This window comes from Aythya fuligula, chromosome 15, assembly GCF_009819795.1.
Source record: "Aythya fuligula isolate bAytFul2 chromosome 15, bAytFul2.pri, whole genome shotgun sequence".
Lineage (NCBI taxonomy): Eukaryota > Metazoa > Chordata > Aves > Anseriformes > Anatidae > Aythya > Aythya fuligula.
In genome coordinates, this window is record NC_045573.1 from 10,874,258 (window position 1) to 10,898,277 (window position 24,020).

The 24,020-nt window shown below is 51.7% G+C and overlaps 1 protein-coding gene across 3 annotated transcripts in view; it reads right to left on the reverse strand.

Moving 5' to 3' along the window:
• RHBDF1 (rhomboid 5 homolog 1) overlaps nucleotides 1–20,347 on the reverse strand; it is a 36,481-nt gene extending 16,134 nt beyond the window's left edge. Inside the window, exons 1-3 of one of the 3 annotated variants that reach the window (XM_032197356.1) lie at nucleotides 20,257–20,347; nucleotides 5,157–5,298; nucleotides 2,865–2,995 (exon numbers count right to left, since the gene is read on the reverse strand). In XM_032197356.1, coding sequence (XP_032053247.1) covers nucleotides 2,865–2,995; nucleotides 5,157–5,276 — 251 coding nt within the window. In that variant the 5' untranslated portion in view covers nucleotides 5,277–5,298; nucleotides 20,257–20,347. Of the gene's footprint in view, nucleotides 1–2,864; nucleotides 2,996–5,156; nucleotides 5,299–9,589; nucleotides 9,701–19,717; nucleotides 19,842–20,256 lie in introns of those variants that run through there. The other 2 variants (XM_032197357.1, XM_032197358.1) reach the window with 2 other exon arrangements.
• Nucleotides 20,348–24,020: the final 3,673 nt, after the last annotated feature.

Sequence of the window (24,020 nt, forward strand, 5' to 3'; positions counted from 1 at the left end):
CGAGTGGACAGTTTGTTAGTCCCATGCTACATATTGACAGCTGCCTACACATTTAGTAGGAGTGACCATCGTTTTCTGTTAGACACACACGTGAGCTTTCTCCCTGCCACCCATTTGCAGGCCTCCTGGCCACGCCTTGGAAGGCAAAGTGGTTTCAGCAACAGCCAGAGTCTGTGCACTTCACAGCAGCCCTTGCACACACATGCAGGGGTAGGTTGCACACTCGGTTCTACCAGTACCTGAAGAACGATCGGGGCAGGGACTGCCGCTTTCTCAGGGAACTCCTGCCCACCCGGTGCCCGTGAACGGGCAGGGTCTGACTCCTTTGAAACCGTACCTGCCTGCTGCAAAGAAAAGAGAGCTGAAGGGAAAGAGCCCACCATGCTGTGAAGCCACTGTCTGGCTTCATACACCAGAGTGTGAAACCACGCAGACGTCACCAGAATGAGATATGCTCTGCTTGGATACAGGTATCTGATGCCACTGGAAATGTTCTGGGGTTGTTCTCGTTGACCCTGGCAGGGTCTTACCTGGGGCACAAGTCTATCTGTGCCACACCTACTGCCTTGCTTGGACATCTTGGACACTGTAGGAGACTGGAAAGAGTATTAGATGCTCCACTCCAGCACTTGAATTACTACCATGCCATATTCTGGACCATACACTCTTGAATTTAGGTTCACACCTGATCTGTGTCCTCCGAGAAGATGTGAACAGGAAGGTACAGAGTGCTGTTGCCAGAACAGTTTCACATTCTGTGCATAACTGGGGCTGCATTAAGTAGCAAACATGGAAGTCACCCTCTTTGGACTCACAAAAAAATAAATAAATCCCAGAGACACTTTTATGGATATGTGGTCTGCAATTCTTCATCACATACCTCACTGGTTTTTAGGTCATTTCTCAGAACTTTGCACTTCCCTGTCTTTGTTTCTGGTCCATTATTTAATCCTTTTATTGCTAGGTCTCGTGCATTTCCTGCAGCTCTGCCCCTTGGAAAGTCCTTCCCGCTGCTGCACCTGCCCCCCTACCCACATCAGTCTACAAAAATCACGTGTAGCTGATTCCTCCAGGAGGAAGATAGACTTGGCCACCCCTCACACTGCCCAACAGCCTGCGACAACTCTGCACTGCTAAATGGCATCAACCCCCTACACTCATACTGTGAGCAGGAGACTCACCGGCCTTCCAAAACCATTTGTGCACTCCTAGGCCACTCCCTGTGGGACCACACCTACTTTCAGGGTTACAGAATTACTACCCAGACCACCAAGCACAGGATGCAGCCACCACCTGGGCCCTGGCATTGCCATTCCAGCCTATGCAGGCAAGAGAAGACATGGCACAGGTCTGTCAGTGCACCACCCGCACATGCCTGTCCATAGCCCTGCTGCTAGGCAGGAGCTTCACCACCACGGCCCAGCACTCCCTCCTTGCTCGCTGTAGCTCCGTGTGCCTTGTCTTACAGTGTAGTAGTGCTGGAGGCAGATTTGTTCCCTCAGCACTGAAGTGATTCCTGTCTCCCACACCTCTCAGCCCTACGCAGCTCTACACACACACAGCACATGTCAGAGGCAACTCTGAGGAAGGAGGCTGCCCTGGCCCCTCTGCACAGAGCTTCTTGTGTCCTCTCGTCCTTGACGTGCTCTTGCCTAATTGTCCTGGCACAAACAGCCGTAGAGGCCTGCTCTCAGGCCATGTTGCTGTATGGGCAGACACTGAGGTGTGGGTAAAAGATGGCCGACTGACCACGCCCAGAGGGTGGTGAGCCAGGCACTAAGTCTGGCTGGAGGCCAGCAACCAGCGGTGGATCCCAGGGGTCCGGTCCTGTTTAACATCTTCATTAATGTACCCTCGGCAAGTTTGCAGACAACACAAACGTGGGAGGAGTGGCAGATACTCCACAGGGCCATGCTGCCAATAAGAGGACCTGGAGAAATGCATTGACAAGAACCTCACAACAATGTAGGACCACAGGGATGATGAAGGGACTGGAGCACCTCTCCTGTGAGGAGAGGCTGCGAGAGCTAGGACTGCTCAGCCTGGAGAAGAGGCTCAGGGGGATCTCACCGATGCCTGCACATCCCTGAAGGCAGGCCCACATCCCATGGAGCCAGGCCCTGCTCAGCAGTGCCCAGGGCCAGGCCCAGAGGCAGTGGGCACAAACTGGAGCACAGGAGGCTCCCTCTGAGCACCAGGAGGCACTTCTGTGCTGTGCAGGTGTCAGAGCCCTGGCACAGGCTGCCCACAGAGGCTGTGGAGTCTCCTCCTTGGAGAGCTCCCAAAGCCACCCGGACATGGGCCTGGGCTGCCCTACTCGGGGTGGCCCTGCTGGGGTACGGGGGGGAGCACATGGGCTCAGAGGGGCCTCAGGCCTCAGCCATGCTGACAGTCTACGACTGCTAAGGCTGGGCTTCTGCCCGCCTCCCCACAATCACGTGCTCTCAAATACTGCACCAAAGTAAGGCTAACGCACCACATCACACCTCAGCTACACATCAGGGTCTGGGGTACCCTATTACTCGGAAACAGACAGCTTCCCAGAGCATTGGAACAGTCAAAACTTGTCTCTAATTGGCAAGGACCATACACTGTCCTGATCACCACAATTTTCCACCCAGAACCTGGTATCTCGCTTACAAAAAACAACCCTATATAGCACTACTGGGCTCACATACTGGGGACCTATCTGCTTCCACCCTCTGCCCCAACCTAATTATAGACAACAAGGGAGACAACTTAATCCTGCTTTGACAACATGCCATGTAAGTGCCAGGCAATGGGACAATCAGAGGCCCATGAATTAAGAATGGCAACAGACGGCAGAATCCATTATAGCAGGCTGCGTGAACTCGGCATCTCACCTCTTGATGGTCTGGGTGATTGAGGTTTGTCGTTGTAGCACCGGTCTCCTCACTTCATTAGGCAAGGAGGGCACGCGGCTGTTGTCAGCAGGCATGCTCACACTTCGCAGAAAGGCCTGACGTCTTGTTGGCTGTGAAGAAAAGCAGAAGGGGAGTCAGCATTCTCAGAGAGATAATCTACAAGGCCAGCCAAAACGTGAACCATTTAGTCAGCAACTCAACAGCCTCCCTCTCCCCCCAGCCCAAGCCACAAGCTGGTTGCATGCAGTTGAGCAGCAAAATCGGGCTAACAAAGACTGAGTTCATGACTGGCTAAGGTGAAGAAACAGGAGTGGACCTGCAGAACAGACCAAGGACTTGACATCTGCATGTTGCAGTAGGTTTCAATTCAGACTGGCTCTAGCCTGTCCCATGGATTGATGTCCATTTGTAGATGGGCTGTGTTACATGAGATCCTGCAACACATCCCTCTGGCTTTTCTCTAGCCAGAAGGAACTGAGATCACAGGTTCCTAGACCACCAACTCCACAAGGTGAAGCAAAGCACAGTAAGCAGGGCCAAGTGAGATTTGCTTCATAAGCAACTCCAGATCTGCACTAAAAGCCTACGAAAGCTGTGGGTGAGTCTGTGCTGTAGTTGCTGCCGGGCACAGGATAAGCGAGCTGGGAAAGCCACATCAGCTTTGTTCATAACCTAATTGTCTGGATGCACTCAGGTCTGGAAGCTCTCAGCATCTCCTGGCTGAATGTCACCTACCAAATAGGACACAAATCACCAGACTGTTCTCAGCTAACCTCCCCAAGGCTGCTCCAGATGAAATATTCATTAGCTTGGCAGAGACACCATTTCTAAAATGCAGGCTGAGCAGACAATCCCTCTGCTTCAATTGCCAGTGAAGCTCCGACCAACTGTTTCTCTGGTCAGACACTGTCTCAAGAGTGCTTGCAACTTCTTCTGGCCAGAGAACTAATAATTTCCACTAATCTTATCATTTTTGTTATGTTTTATGTTAAAAAAAATGCATATACACACAGGTTATAAGCCGCAGGAGCCTGTTATGCAGTCTTATCCTAACAGCCTGTACTGCACATGCTGGACTTTTAGAGAACATCATCTACACCAGCTTTCATTGTAAGTGCAGAGTCCCTCTGTAGAAGATGCCCAGCTGGATTTAGAGATTTCAGGTAAGAAAACATCCATCAAAACCTTAAATGACTCAGACAGCTTCAACCTGCACAGTTAAAGCCCTGTATTCACTTCTAATCCTTGCAGACTGAATCCCAATCTCCTTCCTTCCATGAGATCAGGACCAAGATGCATCTACCAGAATCCAACACATAGCTGAAGTCCATTTTTGTCCTTGGATCAGAGAATGGCAGTGGCCAGTCCTTGCTCTTCCAGTAACAGCATAAATTCCCTCTTAAGATCAGCACGCCCTCAACTCCTCTCCAAAGAAGCTACAGAACCTTCAATTTCTCTGCTGGCTAAACTGCTCTTGTGTATTACCATCTGAGCCCAGACACCACACTCCACCCATGGATCTGGGCTCTGTGCAAGACTTCTCTGGCTCTGCCTTTTTAGCAGGCAGTCTCTGTTCTGCAGCAAGGTCATGAGCAGCCAGCGCCATCCTACCCTGGTCTCACCCGTATGTAAGAGCTTTTGCCACTCTGAAGCAGAGATTCTTGGCAATTCTTCCTCTTCCCAGCAGAAATATGTATGTTTTACTCTCATACTTCGTAGAGTTCCAACTAACCCATCATCCTGTCTCTACTCCACCACTCTTCAATGATTTCTACTTCTCTTCCTATGTGATTTTCTTATGCTCATGCTGGTAACAGCTTTGTGTTGCCAGTAACTGTTCTTAATCTGCTGTTACTGACGAGAGCCTGCTATTATCTTGGCTATTCATAAATCAGATTTGTTCCCTGCTCATTCCAGCAGAACTCCAGCACTTACAGCCCTCATATTTCTCTAGGAGCCCTTCACTTCTCCAGTTCCTTTAAGAAATGTTTGTTTGGCCACCTCAATCCCACATCCACCCCCCCAAGCCAGGACACTTTTTACAATCCCCACATCCGAACAGTCACATCCACTGATCTCAGCACATCAGCAATACACTCTCATCCTCTCCATTCCTATCACCTTCAAGGGGGAGCTTACTACTGGTCATAAATTTACCCAACAACCTGTCATCACACAGCACCGCCTTTCTCTCAGCCAGGACTGCAGCAGGGCTCTGCACACCCCCACCACAACCCCACAGACCTTCGCTCCTGGCCCCGGTCTCTGTACCTGCACTGGCAGAGGCTCTTCTGGCACCGCCATGGGCACCGGCACCGGGATGTCCAGTTTCAACCATGGTGGCTTCTTCCGCTGCAAGCTGCTTGTGCTGTCATGCCGCACCTCCGACATTGTCCCACGTTTGTCTTCAAGCCTAGGAGAGGGGAAGAAATCACATTTGGGAAGGGGCCAGGCACATCCCTGACACAGTGCGTGTGGGGCCAAGCAGACTGCCCTCCTGCGGGCTGATTTACAGGCCCCAAGCCCCACAGCACACAACTTGCCAAGCGCCCTTGCCAAGTGCCTGGCAAGGGTGCAGAAATCCCAGCTGCTGTCAGCCCTGGTCAGCCAGGGCCAGACACTCGGAGCACGTTTCTGAGGCCCACAGGACCTCAAGCCAGGTGCTGGAGATCAGTCACAAATTTTAGACTCACTTCCCATTAAGATTTCCTGGGACTACCATGGAATCCAGATTCCACAAGAAACAGTCAGGAATTAAATCTTAATTAGCTCTGGATCCATTCCAACCAGCTAAGTAACTGCAGCCCGAAAAGCCACCGACACCCCCTCCAAAACCAGCCTGTGACTCACACAGGCTCCCTTGCCCACCCAAAGGCAAGCACCACGATTTCCTTACTACCTGCTATTTAGCAATTAGCAAGTGCCCATATGTAACTGTTTCTAATCTCCTTTACATGTAATCATTTTCCAGAAACACACCACAGCACAGAGTGCACTACACAAGTACATAGTGCCCATAGCAAGCACAGCATGAACGTTACAGAACTGGCATTAATTCTGAACTAAGAGTGGTTTTCGTACATAAAAAATAATGATATAGTATTTAAATAAAAACAACTGTGTTACAGAAACACTAAAGTAACCAGAGTGACTCATTGTCATCTTGTCCACTATACTGTATCTCAAATTTCTCTGTCCTTATAGGTTGCATGCAGTGAGACAAGGACTATGTGATTTCTTCAGGCTGTGAGAGTGCCTCCTTTGCTGCACATGCTAAAAATAAAAAATAGGAAAATTGATGAGGATTCAATCACAGATCTCCACAAGTGCTTGCCCATCAGAGCTATTCTGCAAGCCCCGATTCCTTCCTAGCACATACATGTAAAGTAATCACAAGCTAGCAGTGGGAAGCACGTCTTGAGCAGGACAACAGATCCAAGAGGATCCCTCCTTGTGTCATCCTAGAGCACAGATCCCACAGGAGACAAAAATCAGAGTGCCAGCCTCTTCCCCTCCCATAAAGAGCAGAGGGAACGAGAGTCCAGTTAACAGGACAGCACCAGTCCAGCCACACACGTTATGAAAGGGAGCAGAATGCTCTCTTTGGATTAAAGCTCAGCACTTTTACAGTGTTAAAACAGACAATTTGTTCTGAATGCACCATGAATCCAAGATGCAAGGCAGGAATTCTGAGTGGCCAAGTCCTGGGACAGGACCAGAGAGGCAGCGAGACCTCCATCCTTGGACACATCCAGCACTCAACCAAACGAGGCCCCAAGCAGCCTGAATTAGCCTTGTGCTGTGCAGCAAATGAACCGCACAGCCTGCAAAGGTCCCCTCCAAGCTAAATTAGGCTGTGGTTCTCAGAAACAGACGGCTTTTCCCAGCATTTTCACCATGCTCCCACAGCTCACCATAAGTGCTCTGAAAATGGAGCCACACAAACAGTGAGGCTTATCATTGCAGAAGGTACATGGCAGAGGGGGGAGCAGGTCAGCAGAAGGGAGCGGAGGGGGACCTGGATTGGGTTAGGAGAAGAGAATCTTGTCTAAAAGGAGGTGAAGACCAGCTGCTAGCTCGGTCACACAAGCTGGGCTGGCTGCCAGGAGCACCATGCTCAGCTGAGCTGGAACAATGGAAAGCAAGGACTCAGCTGTAGGTGGATGAAGGTTAGGTTTCAGCAAATACCACAGGCCCCCAAAAGTCTGGGAATTCACAATCTGGCCTGTACAGACATACCCTCTGCACATGCACCAGCACCCCATGTGCACAGATGCAGTGCCACGCAATAAAAGGTCACAATTCCTTCCTGTCCTCCATCCGTAGCTGCAGGGGTGCCTAAACGCACCTGTTCCAACTTCCTACAAGATGAGAACAGCAAGGGTATTGGGGGTTCCTGCCTGCTTGTCTTTACTTTTGAAGGAGATTTGGTTGAGTGCTGGACATCTCCAAGGCATGCTCACACGTGCCTCTTGCCCTGGCACAGTCTAATCTGTCACCTAAAAGAGTTAAACAGAAAGCAATCACCCCAATATCAGGCAACAAAATTTGGCACAACACTCTCCTCATCTTCACAGAGGAGAGTCACATCCTGAGGTCCTCCATGCCATGCAGGAGCCCTCAGCAATAGCGACAGCATGGAAAGCTTGCAAAAAAAGTGACCCTAAGCAAAAGCAAAGCACTAGCCAGAGAGGCTCGAACATACTCTGCTTCAAGGGCTTAACACTGCACGGTCTGAAGGGTAAATCCACGATGAGACAGCTACGGGCTGGCACGAGAGAACGTGCAGGTGTGACCCCATCCCAGGCATGGCACCGGCACACAACAGGCACTTAAGTCAAATACGGTGAACGACATTCTGATGGAATTGGTGTTCAGTCCCCCTTCCTAAATTGCCACAGCAGGGACGTGCCAGCATCCTTCACCAGCTCCACTGCAACCCACAAGCACTGGCATCTCCACATGCCACACACGAAGAAGAGTGTAATAACACCCGTTATTACACCCGGCCTTCACTCAAAGTGCTGCAGTTACTAACCTGGGGCTCAGCACTGCACTAAAAGCACTTCCTGAGTTTCACGCTACCCCCTTGATTATTTTTAAGGGGTTAGTGTTTCAGGATACTACATCCATGTACTCGTTCAGGCCAAGAGGCTTCATCTCAAAGTTGACTGCACTGACACATAATTCATGGTCACATGAATTTGCATGGTCACATATCCTCGAACAATCCCAATTTCTCAGTACTGTCCTAATCAGTGTTTTCAAGAGGCCACTGGCAGCAGCAGGACAGGAACGTACACAGCACAGCCACGCTATGTCAGGCCAAGCATCCAAGCATCTGCCTAAATCCGGTATCTCGTTACCAGCAGAGGATGCCTGGCAATCAGTAGAGGATCACTTGACAGTCGTATCTCCCAGGACAGAGTCATTGCATGTGCTATGAATAACTCAGGAACAACTTGTGCCAGAGCTGTCTTTGCATTTAATGGTTCTTTGCATCCATCCCCATATCCACCCAACGATTTCTTCTTCCAGAATTTATCCAACCCCTTTCTGAATCCGTGCAGTCTGTCAGTATTGCTAACTGCCTGTGGCAAGGAGCTGGAAGACGTGCTGTGTGCCGAGCCACCCTCCAGTTTGTCTTTAAACCTGACGCTTCCCGTGTTCGCTCAGTGCCTTACAGTTCCTGGTCTAGACGAGTGAGCAGCTTTTCCCTGTCCCTCTTCTCCATGCCCATCGTGGCTGTACAGATCTCCTCCATGCTCTCCCTAGCATCTTCTCTTCCCCCATACACAGCGGGATCCTTGTCCAGGAGAGACGCACAGGGGTTGTCTGAAGAGGCCAGGAAGAGGCAGAAGGGTCCCGTACCTCCTTGGGGTGCTCCCTGCAGCACCAGCACACAGTTCTGGTGTCACCATCTGCACTGCTCGGCCAGCTCTGCTCCCTCAGCATCATAGGACCAAGGAACTGGGCAGCACAAACTCTGCCCCAGCACACACGTTGAGCACACAGCATTTGCAAGCCCAGCTGCACGTTACAACTGTCGTGGCAGTATAGAGATGATTAATGAAGGCCATTTCAATTAAAAAGCAAACAAACAAAACCCTTCATGGCGCAGATACTCCAGTAAAGTTACCTTCAGAAGCACCTTGACAAAGCAAGGTCACAGCACCAGAATGAAAGCTAAATCCACCGTGCTGTGGCTCAGGCTAAGAAAGAGGGAGAGCACCTTAAATTCTGAACTTGGCACATGATCAAGAAAAGCTGCTTAGCAAATTCCTCTGACCCAAACAGAGAACGGGAAGCCTTGTGTGGAAAGTCTGAGTATGCTCCTAAAACTGAGGGGCATCTCAAATACATTCTTAGATCTGCACAATCGTTTCCAACACAGAGCATCCTTCCCTTTCAACACGCAACCGAAGCTATCCCCCTAAAAGCCTGATTTTCTTCTTCTGAAATTTCCACCATTACCAGCATTTTCTTTTGTAATAAAGCCGTTGTTTTCCCCAAAAATTTGCATTCCAAATGCAAAAAAAGGAAAAAAAAAAAAACGCTTCATCCAACCCTACCACACAAACAAGCCCTGTGTGCTTTTTCCCCCCACCACCACGGTGCTCCTCGGCAGCCCAGCGTGTGCGTGCTCTTACAGACACCCCCAGGAGGTAGCAGCCACTGGAGCTATTCCGCCGCCGTCTCCTCACCGTGTTCAGTCCCCGATGATCCTCCAGCTGCTTGCCTCCACTTTTCAAATCGCCGTCACTGCGACAGCTGCATTTGCCGTGCCTGCTGCGCAGAGCCCCCGGCAAGGGGTTTGTTCCGGCAACAATCCTGGCCGAGGCATGCTGGTGGGCTTCTGAGTGGAAACACAGCAAAGAGAACAGGATCCTAAATGTGTTCTGCAGCCAGCAGGAGCCAGGGGAGCCAGCAGGCTGCTGTCTGTGCCTCTGTCTGCAGGAGGATTTCTGCTGGCCCGGCTGGCCGGGAGAAGGCAGGAAATCCAAGGAGAAGAGGAGCAGCGGGGTTTCGGCCTCATGACTGCCAACAGCACCATCTAGCATGGATCAGACCCAATGAGTTACAAGTAATATCCCAAATACTGGGCACAAGCCAGACTTTAAAACAAGCCAGACGGAGGGGCTGAGGGCAGGCAGGGACGGGGAAGGCGGACCAGGCCTGTGTCCCTGTGCTCTCAGGGAAAGCTGCCAAGGGTGCAGCAATACTCAGGCTTCTGCCACAACCTCCATCCACCACATCCCGCCCTAAGGAACCACCTCCAAAACAGAACAAGGACATCAGCACTGCCCTGGCTGCACTCCTGCATGGGAATCTCCACTGCTTTCCCAGCCCTCGCTTGCTGAGCTCAAGGGAGATGCCACGAGGCTTTGCAGAGCTGCCGACAGCCCGGCAGAAGCTGGGATCAGGGCGAGCCGGGAACCTCTGGGCATGGGCCGGGCAGCAAGCCAGGAAAATACACTGTCCTGCTCGCCCTGCCCCACAGAAAGCTGGCAAGCAGCAGGTCTGCTGTGCCCACACTGCACCCACACACCGCCTGCTGCCCTCTGCCACATGGGGCCATGCACCAGCTCCACGTGGGTGCCGGCACAGGCTGGTGCTGCCACAGCAAGCGGCAGGAGGTGACCAGCAGCCTGCCTTCTGCTGGCAAGCAAATCCACCTGCCAGCTGCCCAGAGAGCAGGCTCACTGCAGCAAGCCGCCTCGAGGTGTTTCAGCAGCACGGAGCTGGCCCTACCCAGAAGCAAATGACTTCTCGTTGATCTGACAGCCTCGAGAGGCTCAGACAATGCTGGATAAGCTGTGTGCAACCTGAGACAGGAAGGGTAGGACCTGCCTGTTCGGTGACAGCTCACCCTGATATCAGCTGAGCTGGAACAGCAAACCAGGGTCCTCCGCCTGGGCGAAACATCTCTCCTCCATCCCAGCCTGGCAGGTCAGTGCTGGGGAGCTTTTTTTATGTTCAAGCAGAACATGGAAAAAATGGTTCTGGGGTATAAGAAGCCTTCGTGCAGGCTCTGCTGGAATGGCTGAAGGGCTGCATTCACTTTGCGGAAAATTGCATTAAAAGGCACGGGATCTCCCTCCCTCCAGGGAGCGTACACCATCCCTACGTACTGGCACCCTCACAGCTCTGAAGAACAGCAGCTCTCTGCCTTTGGGGGTCAGAAAAACACTCAAGCTCATCCTGAGATGTTGTGGGGACAACTTAATACAACCTGAGAAACAACCGGAGACCGGAGCAGCTGTAGTCACGGGACGAGGAGCAAAGGACAATGCACACAGATGTTAAACCTAGAGAGGCAGGGAGAGGCCAACCCGTCCCACCCCAGACAGGTCAGGGCTTTATCCAGAGGCAACAGCAAAAGAGCTCTTTTCAGCCAGTGCTTGGAGAAGAGCTACAGCAGAAGCTACGTGCTTGAGCAGGTGGCTCCAAAACCACCTGCAAGCAGATCATGGAAAAGCAGAACGTGAGGACTACCGCAGGGTCTCTGAGGCAAGAACCAGCCACGGCAGGGTGAACACAGAAGCTACACGGAAAGTTTTTGACTTCTGTGGCCACCCAAGCAACCAAGCCATCATCAAGGGGCTTCATCGTGAGCCATTTATTTAATTTGCTGAGAAGTGCCAGTGGAAACTTCCTGTCTTGGAGGAGGTCAAGCAGACCCCTATGGCAGGAAATAGGAAGCTACATTAGGGAAAATAAATAAATAAACAGAAGTTTACACAAGGCCCTGAGGAAAGAAACTGGCATGTGAGAGGCACACAGAGCAAAGCCTCACCTGGCACCCACTGATCTTGGAGAAGGTTCAGCTCCACTCAGAGACAGAGGGGTTTAAGTGCAGGTAATAAAAACGCCTGACAGTGATGTCTGAATGTATGTGAGCCCACCACATGATCAGGAAAGCAGACCAGAGGTCCTTTTGTGCAACTGATTTCCCTAATTTTCAGGAAAAAAAATAATGTGGGTCATGATGGAAACCAACTAAAAACAAGCTCCTGTGGGAACAGGAGCATGACAAGCTTTCAAAGCAGCCCTGCATGGGATATGCGGGGCATCCAGGTCTGGTGGCCTCATATTGAAGAGAGAAGAAAAACAGAGCTCGAAAAACTCTTCTGATTCCTGTTAGCCCCTGGATCTGCAGCTAAACTCCTCCAAGAACAGGTTTAAAGATGACCCCAACTGCAACCTGCAAACACTCACAGGCAACAGACTCTGATCTTCCAGGTCCTTTTGTTCCAGCAGACGAAAGGCAGAGCAGGAGTCAGCACAAAGAAGTTACCGCTTCCAATTCAAGCTGCAAAGACGTCACAGCCACTTGTAAGAGATGCAAGGCAGGAGAAGCAGCAGTGCCCCCAGCTGCCACGCTGCCCCCTTCTCGTGCTGGCACAACCATCCCCACAGCTGTGGGGTGACCTGCACTGGGATCCAACCCGCGTTAGCTCAGCAATGAAAACAGTTTGTTCCAGCCCCAGCTCCTTCCCCAGCCCAAAATCACCACATGGCTCCACAAACACTTGTGCCAGCACGGGGAGAGAGGAAGAGGCAGGAACAACAAGAGCAGCTGGAGCCAGATGACAGAAATGCTTCTCGAGGCAGTACAGTTCCACGCAATTATGAAAACGTGGCCAAAACCTCACAGTTGTAGCACTGTCGGCAGCTTAAAATTATCACAAGGCAGGTGGTGCATTCTGCATCTCTTGAAGCTTTAATTATTTCCTGAACTCTGCCCTGAGTGCAGGTGTTGAGTGCGGCAGGAATGAAGTACTGCTCCTTCATCAGAGGCAGAGTGAATTTTTGCCGGAGCTGCTGAATGGGAAACCAACTCCACAGAAGTGTGAAGCTGCAGGGAGCTGACAGCCAAGCCTCACACACGGGTAGTTTCTGCAAAAAGGTTTCCAAGGGGCCAGCTTTCCCTGCTAGCCTAAGGCCTGCAGCCCTAACACAGGGAACCGAGCCCCACAGACTGGGCAGAGGCGCTGCCTTTTCCATCTCCTAGAGCTCCCAGCTGACAGAAGGGTGTTTGCAGCACCACCCAGAGCCCAGACAGGGCCCAGACCAGGAGCTACGAGCATCCAGCTCCATCTCCTAGAGTAAATCTACAGAGCTATCGACAACCTACCTAGAAACCAGCAAGGGGAACGGCCTGAGCATAAAACATCACCAGCAAAGAGGGGGGAGCAGCAGGAAGCTTTCTGGAGTACTTTGGTGTCTTCATCCTGTTTGTGTTTCCCTGTGCACACACCCTGCAGCTCCACACAGAGCGCCAGCCTGGTGCCCTGTGTGACAGCCACATTTACAGCTGCTGCATCCCAGGGCTCTGGTTGCAGCACACCACTTGTAGGCTGCGTCAGGGCACGGACTGATGACGGTACCTGCTCGTAGCTCCAGTGACAGTGCATCAAGCACAGAGGATGAGAAGCTGGCACCAAGCAATGCTTCCATTCCTTAGGGAAGCTGGGAGAGTCGTTCTCAGAAGGAGCTGGCTTTTCCCTCGGACCAGCAGCAGCCACCAGCCAGCTGATGCATCTCAGCACGCTCACACAGGAAGCTGGGATACTGCTGCTGGTCCAGTGCCGCAGTGAACGTAGCCAGACTGGATAACAACTATAATCACATTAACAACTCAAATATTAACAAATCCAGTTATAAACAGCAGACTGCCAACAGTGGAAGTGTATCCAGAAGAAGGCTCATCTGCACAAGCCTAGTTCTTGCACCCTTTTCAAAGGTGCCAGAGCCGAGACAGCAGCACTCTGTGGTCTGGGGTCCCCAGCAGCATCAAGGCAGTCGCCTGGGTCTGCAGTCTTCAGCACCACTGGAGCTCCTCGCTAACAAAGAAGCAGGAAAGAGTGATCACAGCAACTATTTTAGTACACTTTCAACCCACTGCAAAAATTCAGCAGGACTCCAGAAAGGATTGTACTGGTTTTCGTTACCAGTAAAATGGGCGCACTGTAAATACTGCCTGATCCACGAGTACCACGGACACGGCCGTCACCTCAAGTATGCAGTAAGGTAAGATTCAAAAAAGGTTTTGATAGTACAGGCACAATCCTGTGTTATAACACAGAAGAAAACAACAAAATCCTAACACTGTATTTTAACAAAGGTTTTGTTTTTTGTTGAAATTCTGCATTTGTAACTGTTTTTTCCTATCAGCTCACGTATTTGTCACACGTACTGCAATTCAGGACACAGGAAGCTAAGAAAAAGGCACCAGTTTGACTCTCAAGGCAGCAGAGAATGCTGGCTCCGGTTACTTTTGGAATAGCTGCTGCCCATGCATTCACCTTAGTATTAAAAGCAGCTAAGTATCACTATTTGTTGTGCTAAAGGAGAATGCCTCACTGGCAAATGAGATCAAAACTGCCACAGATGACAACATTTCCTATGGAAAGTTACATAAAAGCACACTGAATAGCAATCTAAAAAAAAAATCTTAAAGGAAATAACAAACACTAAAGCCACCAGAAGACATTCTCTATTCAGAAGGGATGGAAGCAGCAGCATCTGAGCCATGCAGGCCAGCTTTCTGCACACCCCTTTGAAATTCACAGCATCTTCACACAGCTTCACACACCTGCTTTCTCCAAGGTGACCGTGGTTCTGTTCCCCCAGATACAAGTTAGAGTAAGCCTGCATGCACCAGCAATGCCAAAAGCAATGAAGCCCAACGGAGATGATTCAAAATATACGCATACACACACGTTTGAACAGCTAAGGATTCAGAGCAGAGCTGGTTCAGCTAGACCTGCTCTTGTTAAGCATTAGGTGATCTAGCCCGGGACAAGACCTGTGGATAGCCCTTGACACAGGCGAGCTAGCCTGCCCCTCCGCTGCTCCAGTTTCTGCTCTGGCTGGTGCTTGACAGCTCGCCACCACCTTCTCTTGCCTTGCCTCACGGGGAAGCAGTTGCAGGCAGAGCTCGCCCTGCTCTGCAGGTGTGTGCGCTCACGTATACAGTCATGTGTGCCCAATGCGCTAAGTCATTTATAATGCAAATAATCAAAACTCTAACTTTGTTTTAGGGGGGAAAAAAAGTGAAATGTATTTTTTAAATCCAATTTATGAACTGAGCAAACGGCATGTTCTCTCTCACTGCTCCCTCTGAATTTACAGTCCCACAGCAGACAGAGAAAGGGCAGGCACGCTCACACCTTTTGGCAACGCAAATCCTAGACAGCTGGCTTCTGTGGTTGACTTTAAAGTAGTGATCTCTGAATTCAAGAGACAGAGAAACGTACCTGCCATCTGCCGATTGCTACAGGGCAGTAACACCTGAAACATGGAAGCTGTATTCATGCACCCCAGACATCTGAGTCCTCCAGATCTTACAAACCAACCTGTTACAACTTTCATGAAGTTAAAGCCCAGCAAAGCACCAGACCTGCAGAACTGTAAAAGCAGCATCCTGCGCAGCTTCAGGATGATCTCATACAGATTGTTCCTTTTAAAAGAAAAGCCTTCAAAGCAGGGATTGCTACTGACCAGCAGAGCAAGCGGCTGTCCCTCTCTCAGCAGAGTGGAAACAGGAAGGGGAGGAGGCAGCAAAGGTATATTATCCAGAAAAGGCAAGATCAGACATGTCTTCGTATCTCTTCTCCCCCGGGAAGCCTTTTGCAACACACTTCTTAGATCATTGAGAAGAAATTAAATTTCCGGTAACAATCACTGTGTTTTAGAGATGCTCTGATTACTCAGGCTCGGTCTGCTCGTTGCTGAATGCTCCAGTCCCTTTGGGAACGTACCCGCTGCCCGGGTTTGTATTGCAATAGTTCTAACAATTTGACAGCGTGCACTAGACACTCTCCATTGTGCTCCAAACAAATGGCGCACCCACATCATTGAAAAGCAAGCCCAAAGGAAATTTCAGCATGCACAAGCCTCACATCAAGCTGGCATTTACCGTCTCTGCAGCAGAGCATACAACCAATGAACTTGCCCTACGCAGCTTGGAGACTCAACAGTTAAGGTTAACATGAAACAAACTCTCCGCCTTCATCAGGCAGCAAAGAGCCACTGTTTGTTATTCAGAAGGATTTGACCAGAGTTTGGATGATGTCCTTGAAAACTCAGCTACTGATTTGCTCCTTGTGGCATCATCCCAACACTCGTTAAAAAAAAAAAAAAAGAAAAAAACCCACTTCCTCATTCCTACAGCAGCACTGACTGAAACAGCAAGTATCAGAGACTGTGATCTCAAGTGGGCTTCAGCTAGTCCTGGAGAACTGTTAAAGGAGCAGGACCAAAACCAGAGCAGGCGGTTGGAAACCCCTGAAGCTCAGCTACCACGGACACAACCATGCACGGCCTCGGCACGAACACGACTACCACTGCTCCACATCAATGCCACAATCCAGCCTCTCTCTCTCTGAGAGCTGCCCCAGACCTACCAATGGCACCGTGCAGCCTGCCTGGAAGGAGAGGTTTGGCAGTCAAGCCTTGCCCTCCCCTTGTGTGCTCACACGAGGATCATCCCTTCCTAAATATTTGTTTGCATGGTGGGTGCTGACCTCAGAGGGGAGTTACCGGACACGAACAGAGCGAGCAGGTCACGATCTCCATTCAGTTCAACTGGTTCATCTGCTAGTTCTGAACAAGGCAACAAACAAACAATCAAATAAAAAAAATATATATAGCCACAGCTGGGGAGATGATAACCCACCTGACAGTGGACATTTTCTCCTCCTGTGAAAAAAGCGACCATCTTCATTTTACCTTCCAGGAGAACGGGGACATTTTACCTATCACCCAAACACAAAGGTTCCCACTAAACTCAGGTTACAGCCCCACAGTGCAGTCTGTACCTAGAGAGGCTGTCACGCTCTCAGCAGAGGATGCAACACAGCTCTGTGTGCTGGCAGGCACTGCGTACATTCCATGGGTTTCCTAAACCTACAACAAGTACATATCCAGTAGCAGGGAGGCAACCTTACAATAACAGTGCCAGATCTGCACAGTTCCTGTCTGCTTCATTCCAGCTAGTGATGACGGAGTTAGACATAGGGCCTAGCATCTCTTCAGCTGAAACAAAAGGAAACTAATCCACATCTGAGCTCAGAAAAAAAATATGAAGGAACCCATCCTCATGTTTTAAGTATTCACTGGAACGGGTCATCCATTGGTGACAGACAGGTGGCTGCAGGAACAGGAATTAACAGAAGCGTTGTGTTGGGTCACATTTAATGCTGGAAGCTCTGAGAAGGGTGCATGGTGTCCATGGGATGCCAAAGCCTCCAGAGATAACTAAGGAAGAAAGGCAGAAGCCACAAGGGAAGGATATTATCAGAGACTGCTCTGCCAGATAACAGCTCTTGAGATGCAGATAGAGAAATGTCAGATGTTCAGCTCATGGCCAATCCCACTCAGCAGGCAACATCCCCAGCTGCACAGTGGGTGTTCTGCCAACCTCCTCCCTGGATGCACTGAATGGAAAACAACTCGGGACTCGTGTTCACATTGCCCATCTCAGACCTTCAGCACTAACCAGGCTGCGCATTCACACTGCAGAAAGATCTAATACACTGAATGGAATCAAACCTTTACTAATTATATCTGAGCATATGGGCCCTGTGCCCAAAATAAACTGTCCTGTCATGCTACACTCAGCAGACCCTGCCTCTTTCAAGGCAACATGCTGGGACTTGCTGGCTACTCTCCGGGGCTGGATTCCAGAGGAACAAGACCAATGATCCCAAAAGGAATTCCTACTCCTGCCGTGCAGCCTCACTCTGCTGCAGGACTGCTGAAGACCCCCACTAAACCAAACCCGCTGTCCCCAAATCCTGCAACAAGGCACCAGCCCCTCTGGCCGCGGCCAGGTGCCGAGGCCAGGAGCTCTCGGTGAGGGCCAGGCCGGGGCCTACCCTGCACAGAGCCAGAGCAAGACGTTCCTCAGCCCTGGGCCAGCCCACGGCTTTCCCCAGAACCTGAAAAGCCAGTCTGTAGGCAGGTCTCTTGCAAATGTATTGCTTAAAAAAAAAAAAAAAAAAAAGGCCTGTCATGGGAAGTCCCAGAGCAGAACTAGTTTTGTGGGAGTTGCTTTTACACCACACGGCTTTAACCTCCTTTCATGGGAACCCGCTGAAGCGGGCACAGCGCTGCTGACACACGACCACACAGGAGAGCTGCTGCCGCCCCGGGGACTCATGACCAAGGAGCACAGAGCTGGTGGCCAAGCTTGCTGCTCCATTCCAAGCCCAAAATCTCCCTCGGGAGGACGGCCGGGCCCCAGCTCAAGGACAGCGGAGACCTAGGTTAACAGCAGAAGCACTGTGGTAGCCATGAGGGCCTACAGATGGAGCAGCAGGAGGGAGAGGCAATGGCTGTCACTAGGCTGACAGGCTGGAGAGGGGAAAGAAAAAAAAAAAAAAAAAAAGAGCAGATGGTTTCAAGCATACAAGGCCGTTCTGAAAGTCCTTTTAACAATTAAAACATGAAGGAGGCACCTAAGAGCCCATTTGGTTCTTCCAACTATCTCAATGGATCTAGCACTACTTATCACCTCTTGCAAACACGGCATGGCTGAGATAGAAGAGCTGGAAAACAACCTAATTCTGCACACTGGAGTGCAGACCAAATTCTCCCAAGGCTCTGCTCCCCAGCTTGTCCCAAGTGGGCCCTTTTAACCCCCTTTATGGCACAAGAGGAGCTACTTGTCTTTGTATCAGCATCACTGCCGTTAAATCATCGTGCGCCTTCTTCATCCCATGTTTCATCCAGAAGCGCCTTCAGTTCCCTTCCTTCAATGTTTGCTGCCTTGTCCCTTCCCGTTACGTATAGCCTTTTTCCTTCACTGCAGAACGCACAGCTTTCTTCCCAAAGGAAACCAGCAGCCATAGGGACAAAAACAGGAAGAAAAGAAACAGCTTCCTGCTTGTTCCCAGACCCAGGCATCCCTAACCAACGCCGCACACTGCACCGCGAGGCCAACCTGCAAGAGAACCGCAGCCACAACCAGGTGCTGCACAAGGAAAACCCCACGGCCAGGCAGAAGTCATCTGTGCCGCCACTCACTCACCTCTCGCATCGCGTGAAAGAAAAGCACAAGTCAAAATACACGCAAGGAGCCCTCCAACAGCAGCAGCTATGTGTGTGTGTGTGTGTGCTATGAGGAGGGAAAGGACCGGTCACTTTCTTAGCAGCCCAACAGGATGCAGCACTGAGGGTGCAATCCTGCAGAAGTTTTCACAGACTTATGGAATATCTGAGTTTGAGCCAGAATCGCCTTGGGCTGCTGCAGTTCCCCCACTTCAGGCCAGCAGTGCACAGTGTGAAAAGTCAGCTCAGGGGCTGGATCCAGAGGAAAACTCACCTTTACCTGTAAGGATTATGATCCCCTGCAAGGTGGCTGCCAAACCGCCAGCATAAGCGGACAACCGGGTGGCAACGTGTGGCGAGGGGCAGCTGGAAGGGCCTGGAGCTCCAGCGTGGCCCCGAGTTCAGCTTCAAGCCGGCCACGAACCAGCCCCCCTCCCTGCAGCCCCCAGCTCCGGGGTCAGCGGGGGTCCCACCGCCACCCCTCCGAGGCAGGACCCGCTCCCGGCTTCCCCGCTGCGGGACACCGGCTCTGCCCCACGCCGCACCCGGGGGCTAGGACCTGTCACCCACCTGCGGCCCCGGGACACCCACCCACCCCTCGCAGCCCGGGGCCGCCAGCAGGGGGCTGCCGAGCCGCGGCGGGGCCGCGCTGCGGGACGGAGCCCGCACCTCACGTGCGCGCCGGGGCAGCAGGGTCCCCCCCCCAAAAAAAACCAACAAAACAACAAAACCCTTCGCTCTGCTCTGCTCTGCCCACCCGCACCCGCACTCACCGGGCAGGCGGCGACGAGCGCAGCGGCGGGGCGCTCAGCACCGAGCCGCCGGACTCCGGGCTTCAGGGACCGCCGCCGCCGCCACCGAGCTCGGCCCGGGCAGGGCTCGGAGACTCCTCCCCCGTGCCAGGGGCCGGCCGGCCGGGCACGCCATTCACAGCCGCGCCATGCAAATGGCCGCTGGGCTCCGCGCCGGCTCCGGCGGCGACCGCCCCGCCGGGGAGCTGCGAGCGCCCGGGGCCGCGGGGCTCATCCCGCAGCGCCGCCGCCGCCGCCGCCTGAGTCACGGCCCAGGAATGCGCCGCGCCGGGCGGAAGCGGCCGGCCCCGGGCCCCCGCCCCAGGCCGCCCCCTTCGCCGGTGGAGGCCTCCCCCTTCGCCCGCCGTGCCCTGCTCTGCCCCGGGTTGCCTGGGGACTGGTGGTCCCGTCAGCGCCAAGCTGCTGGGTCGCGCCCCCGGGGGTGCCTGGGGAGCCCCGAAGCTGGGAGTCGTGTGCCCCAACCCCCCCAGTATTCCCGTGTTTCCCATCCAGTTCCTCACAGCTTCTCCTCCAGGCACGTGGTGAGGGCATCAGCCCTTCCCTCCGCTGCTGCTTTCCTCCCGGCCTCAACGTTTCCCCCTTCTGGATGGCGTACGGCCATCCCCGTGGCTCAGCACTCCTCGCCTTTGTCCTGGGAGCGCTGCCCAAACTTTCTCCCTCTGGCCCTGCGGTCAGCCTGTACTGATGTCCTGCTCGTGCTCAGGTTCGCTACAGCCCCAGTGGACGCTTCATGCAGTAGAGCCCGCATCGTGCACATCCACCTTCAGCTGCACCCAAACCTGCAGCTGTGCACTTCTTAAATTTCAGCAATAACCAGGGGATGGGGGAGTGCTCCTTGCCTTCTTGCTGCGCCTTCCAGGCCGACCTGCACGTGACGGGGTTGGAGAGGAGTGGGGTGGCTGCGGGTGCAGCGTGCGGCTCAGCTGGTGAGCACATCTAGGTCGGTCCCAGCTTGTCCTTGGCAAGGTGGAGACCAAATGGCACGCATAACCCTGCTCCGTCCACAAAGCTCCATGAAGCTTAACAGACAAATTATTTTCAGATGTTTCTACCGCATAAACAAGGAAAAGAAGAGTCCAGTAACATGAGAGAGAAGGGATGAACTTGCAGGCCCTTCAGCACCTCCCAGAAGGAATGCACTGGAGCCAGCGTGATTCTGACCCACCCCTGCTCGTTCTCAGCCTCCTTCCAACAGTTGTGTGCGTTTTGCAAGAAAAATAAAGTTCTTACACTGAAACATGATTTATTGCTCCCACAGACAGCGCTCCTCACTCCATCCCACACGCTCAGAGAATCCCTCAAGGCCTGCGGGGTGGGATTGCCTTAGGCAACTGCAGGCATCTGTACTTATTTGGGTAAACTCTACCCTCTTGGTCAAGAATACGCTCTCCTTGCTCCCACTGCCAACCAGGGTGTTCCTCTTTCAGTGCACTGAGTCGTATCAGCCTAAAATAAATTGAAAAAGGTGACTTAATGCCAGCTTCTGACAGCAACGTCCAGCCTGTGATCGTGACATGAGACATGTCCATAGGATGTGCAGGCACTGGCACAGGCTCCCCAGGGCAGCGGTCACGGCACCGAGCCTGCTGGAGTTTGAGAAGCATTTTGGACAACACTCTCAGACACATGGTTTGTTTTTTGGGTGGTCCTGTGTGGATCCGAGGGTTGGACTCGATCCTTGTGGGTCCTTGTGGGATATTCCATGATTCTATGATAGGAGCCCTGCTGAGGGGGAGTGGCGGGGGTAGTAGATATGGGTCAGAAGGCCAGCAATGTGGCTCATGACCTCTTTTCTTTGCAAGCTCTCAAAGATTTCATCCCACAGAAATGTAGAAAGTGACTCGGTCAGGTGCTAGCTGCCAAACAACCTCCGTCTCCGTCTGCAGCATTGCCAAATGGGAATCCCCAGGTAGCTCATTGGCCGGGGTGTGAGGCAGAGTCTCCACCAAGATGCTCTTGAGCCCAAGCTGGTGTACTGCTGCCTTTTGGAACTGATGGGACTTATGTAGACTGTGAAAGGGGGGAATAGAGCCAAGCACCAGCCACCAGTCCTGGTCCCGAGCCAGTCATACTGAAGGTCTGGGGAGCACATTGCTCTAAGAGAGAGAAGTCCTTGAGAGACACCAGGCAGAGGACTCAGATGGAGAAGGAGGTATTTTCATCTCTGCTCAATGAATGTTGCTCCCCAGGAAGGCCTTAGGAAATTCCCCTCCAAACCTGGCATCTGTTCTCAGCAGGGGTTGGCCCCGAGCTGCAGTCCTGTTCTCCACCCCTCTCCATCTGGTGACCAGCCAGCCACTGCTAGGGTGGGTTCCTCTGTGTTTAGACTGGGATACCAGCTGTTTGCTTCCAGTGGTGTCTCACACAGGTGTCATCACTCAGGGTCAATGTGAGCCTAATTCTGGTCATAGCCACCTCAACCAGAAGAGCTTCCCAGATGCAAACACACTTCTCAGAGGACAAAAACCTCTTTGGTTTCACTGTTTGGAAGAAAAGGATTTCTGAAAATAAAGAGGAGCCTCTGATCTTTTTCTGAAAAAGTAAATACTCAGCCCAGGTCTCACCTAGCAAAGGGGGAAAACTGAAGAATATTTGCCTTGCTCAGTGTCCAAAGGGGAGGAATGTTATGGGCGGGAATTGCAGGGAGCACTTCTGTTCAAAATATGGCCTCTGAGAAGCAGCTGAAGGCCAGTTATCTTCTGGTGCTTGTTACGTTTAACGGGAACATGTGATTACATCAAATTGCCTCATTCTTCTCTGCTGGAAGCTGGAGTTTCCTCCCTTCTGCTTGAAATCCACGAGAAACTGTGATCCTACCACAAGACGCGGTCAAGACCCAGTGCAATAGATGCCCACCGCTGTGAAGTACAGAAGTTTTACTGCTGCAGCTCACTCTCACTGCTCCCTCTGAGCTGGGCAAGCTGCACGCTTGGGGGTCTGCACCAGCCAGAAGTGTGGGCAGCACAGAATGGCCTGTGGGTAGTTCAGTGCTCCTTCGGTGCCTCATCTTCCTCAGCACCCCACGCTTCTCCCTCCTGTGCACACGTTTGTATGCAGTGCTCATTGGAACACTTATCCTGTGTAATCAGGCATCAAATCTGCCAGCACTGACAGTCTTAAGAGCCTTAGCTGTCCAGCTAGGAGGCATTAGCGCAGCCTGCCTCAGGAATGCAAAACACAAAAGCCAAGTTTCCTTCGATTCTGTGCCAACAGAATCGTCCTTTCAACAGAAGGTCCTTTCCTTCCCTGCCTCCCAGCACTGGTCCCGCAGTCCTGGCCTGTCCCACCTGCTCCAGTCACAGACTCCAGTCACGCCGAGAACCTGGGTGCTGATTTTTACCAGCTTTTTGATGCAGCTGTAAAACAGCATTTTTGTGTTGTCCAACATAAGTTTCAGGTGGGTGCATGGGCTGGTTGGACATGCCACATTGTCTAGTCCCAACACAAAAGTCATGGCCCCTCTTTTGTTTGGCACAGCACAATGCTCTGAGCCAGCACAGCCCCTTTTCCTTCACCTTCTTTCAGCTTGCATGCATTGCCTTACAGTTATGTGAGGACAGCTGGGACACACCAGGAGCACAGAGATCTATTTTTATCTGTATTGCTTGTAATCTAGACAGATGGTTTGTTTTTGACCTGCTTTGTTCATGGTTTAGGCCAAAAAAGTGTCCTAGTATACAGCAAGCACAGCTGAGAGCATCGGATTGCAGCCTTCACAGGGAAAACAGAGCTTCCCTTGCCTCCTGGCAATGGACTGGCTTTGCAACAAACAGTTTTAAAATCTATATATACAGATATGATACACACAGATATATGTTTCATATGAAAGGAATAAAAACGTCATGGGAGAAGTAAGATGCCCCCCCCACAATATCTGTTATATAGCATGAAAGACTCTTACAATTTCCAAATCCACTGTTGGCAAGAGACTAAATAATATTGCTTCAGAATTTCAAAACTAGACAGATTTATCTCCAAGGGGCACACAAGGGCTCTCATAAAGCAGTCAAATATGGAGCATTCTTGAGCCTGTGATCAAACCTTGCTATCAGAGTGCAGGAACATAAGAGTCCAAATTCAAATTGCACAAATTACCTTTTAGCTGGTGATTTGTAATTCTGGAGTGCCCTAGATTTTAAATGGTGACTTTCATGTATGAAGGCAATATAATGTTGAGGGGAGAGCTATTGGTGTCCTGTTTCTGAAGGACAAGAGCAGGAAGCTCAGTCTGGTGGAAAGCAGACAAGGGGAAAAGGCACGATCT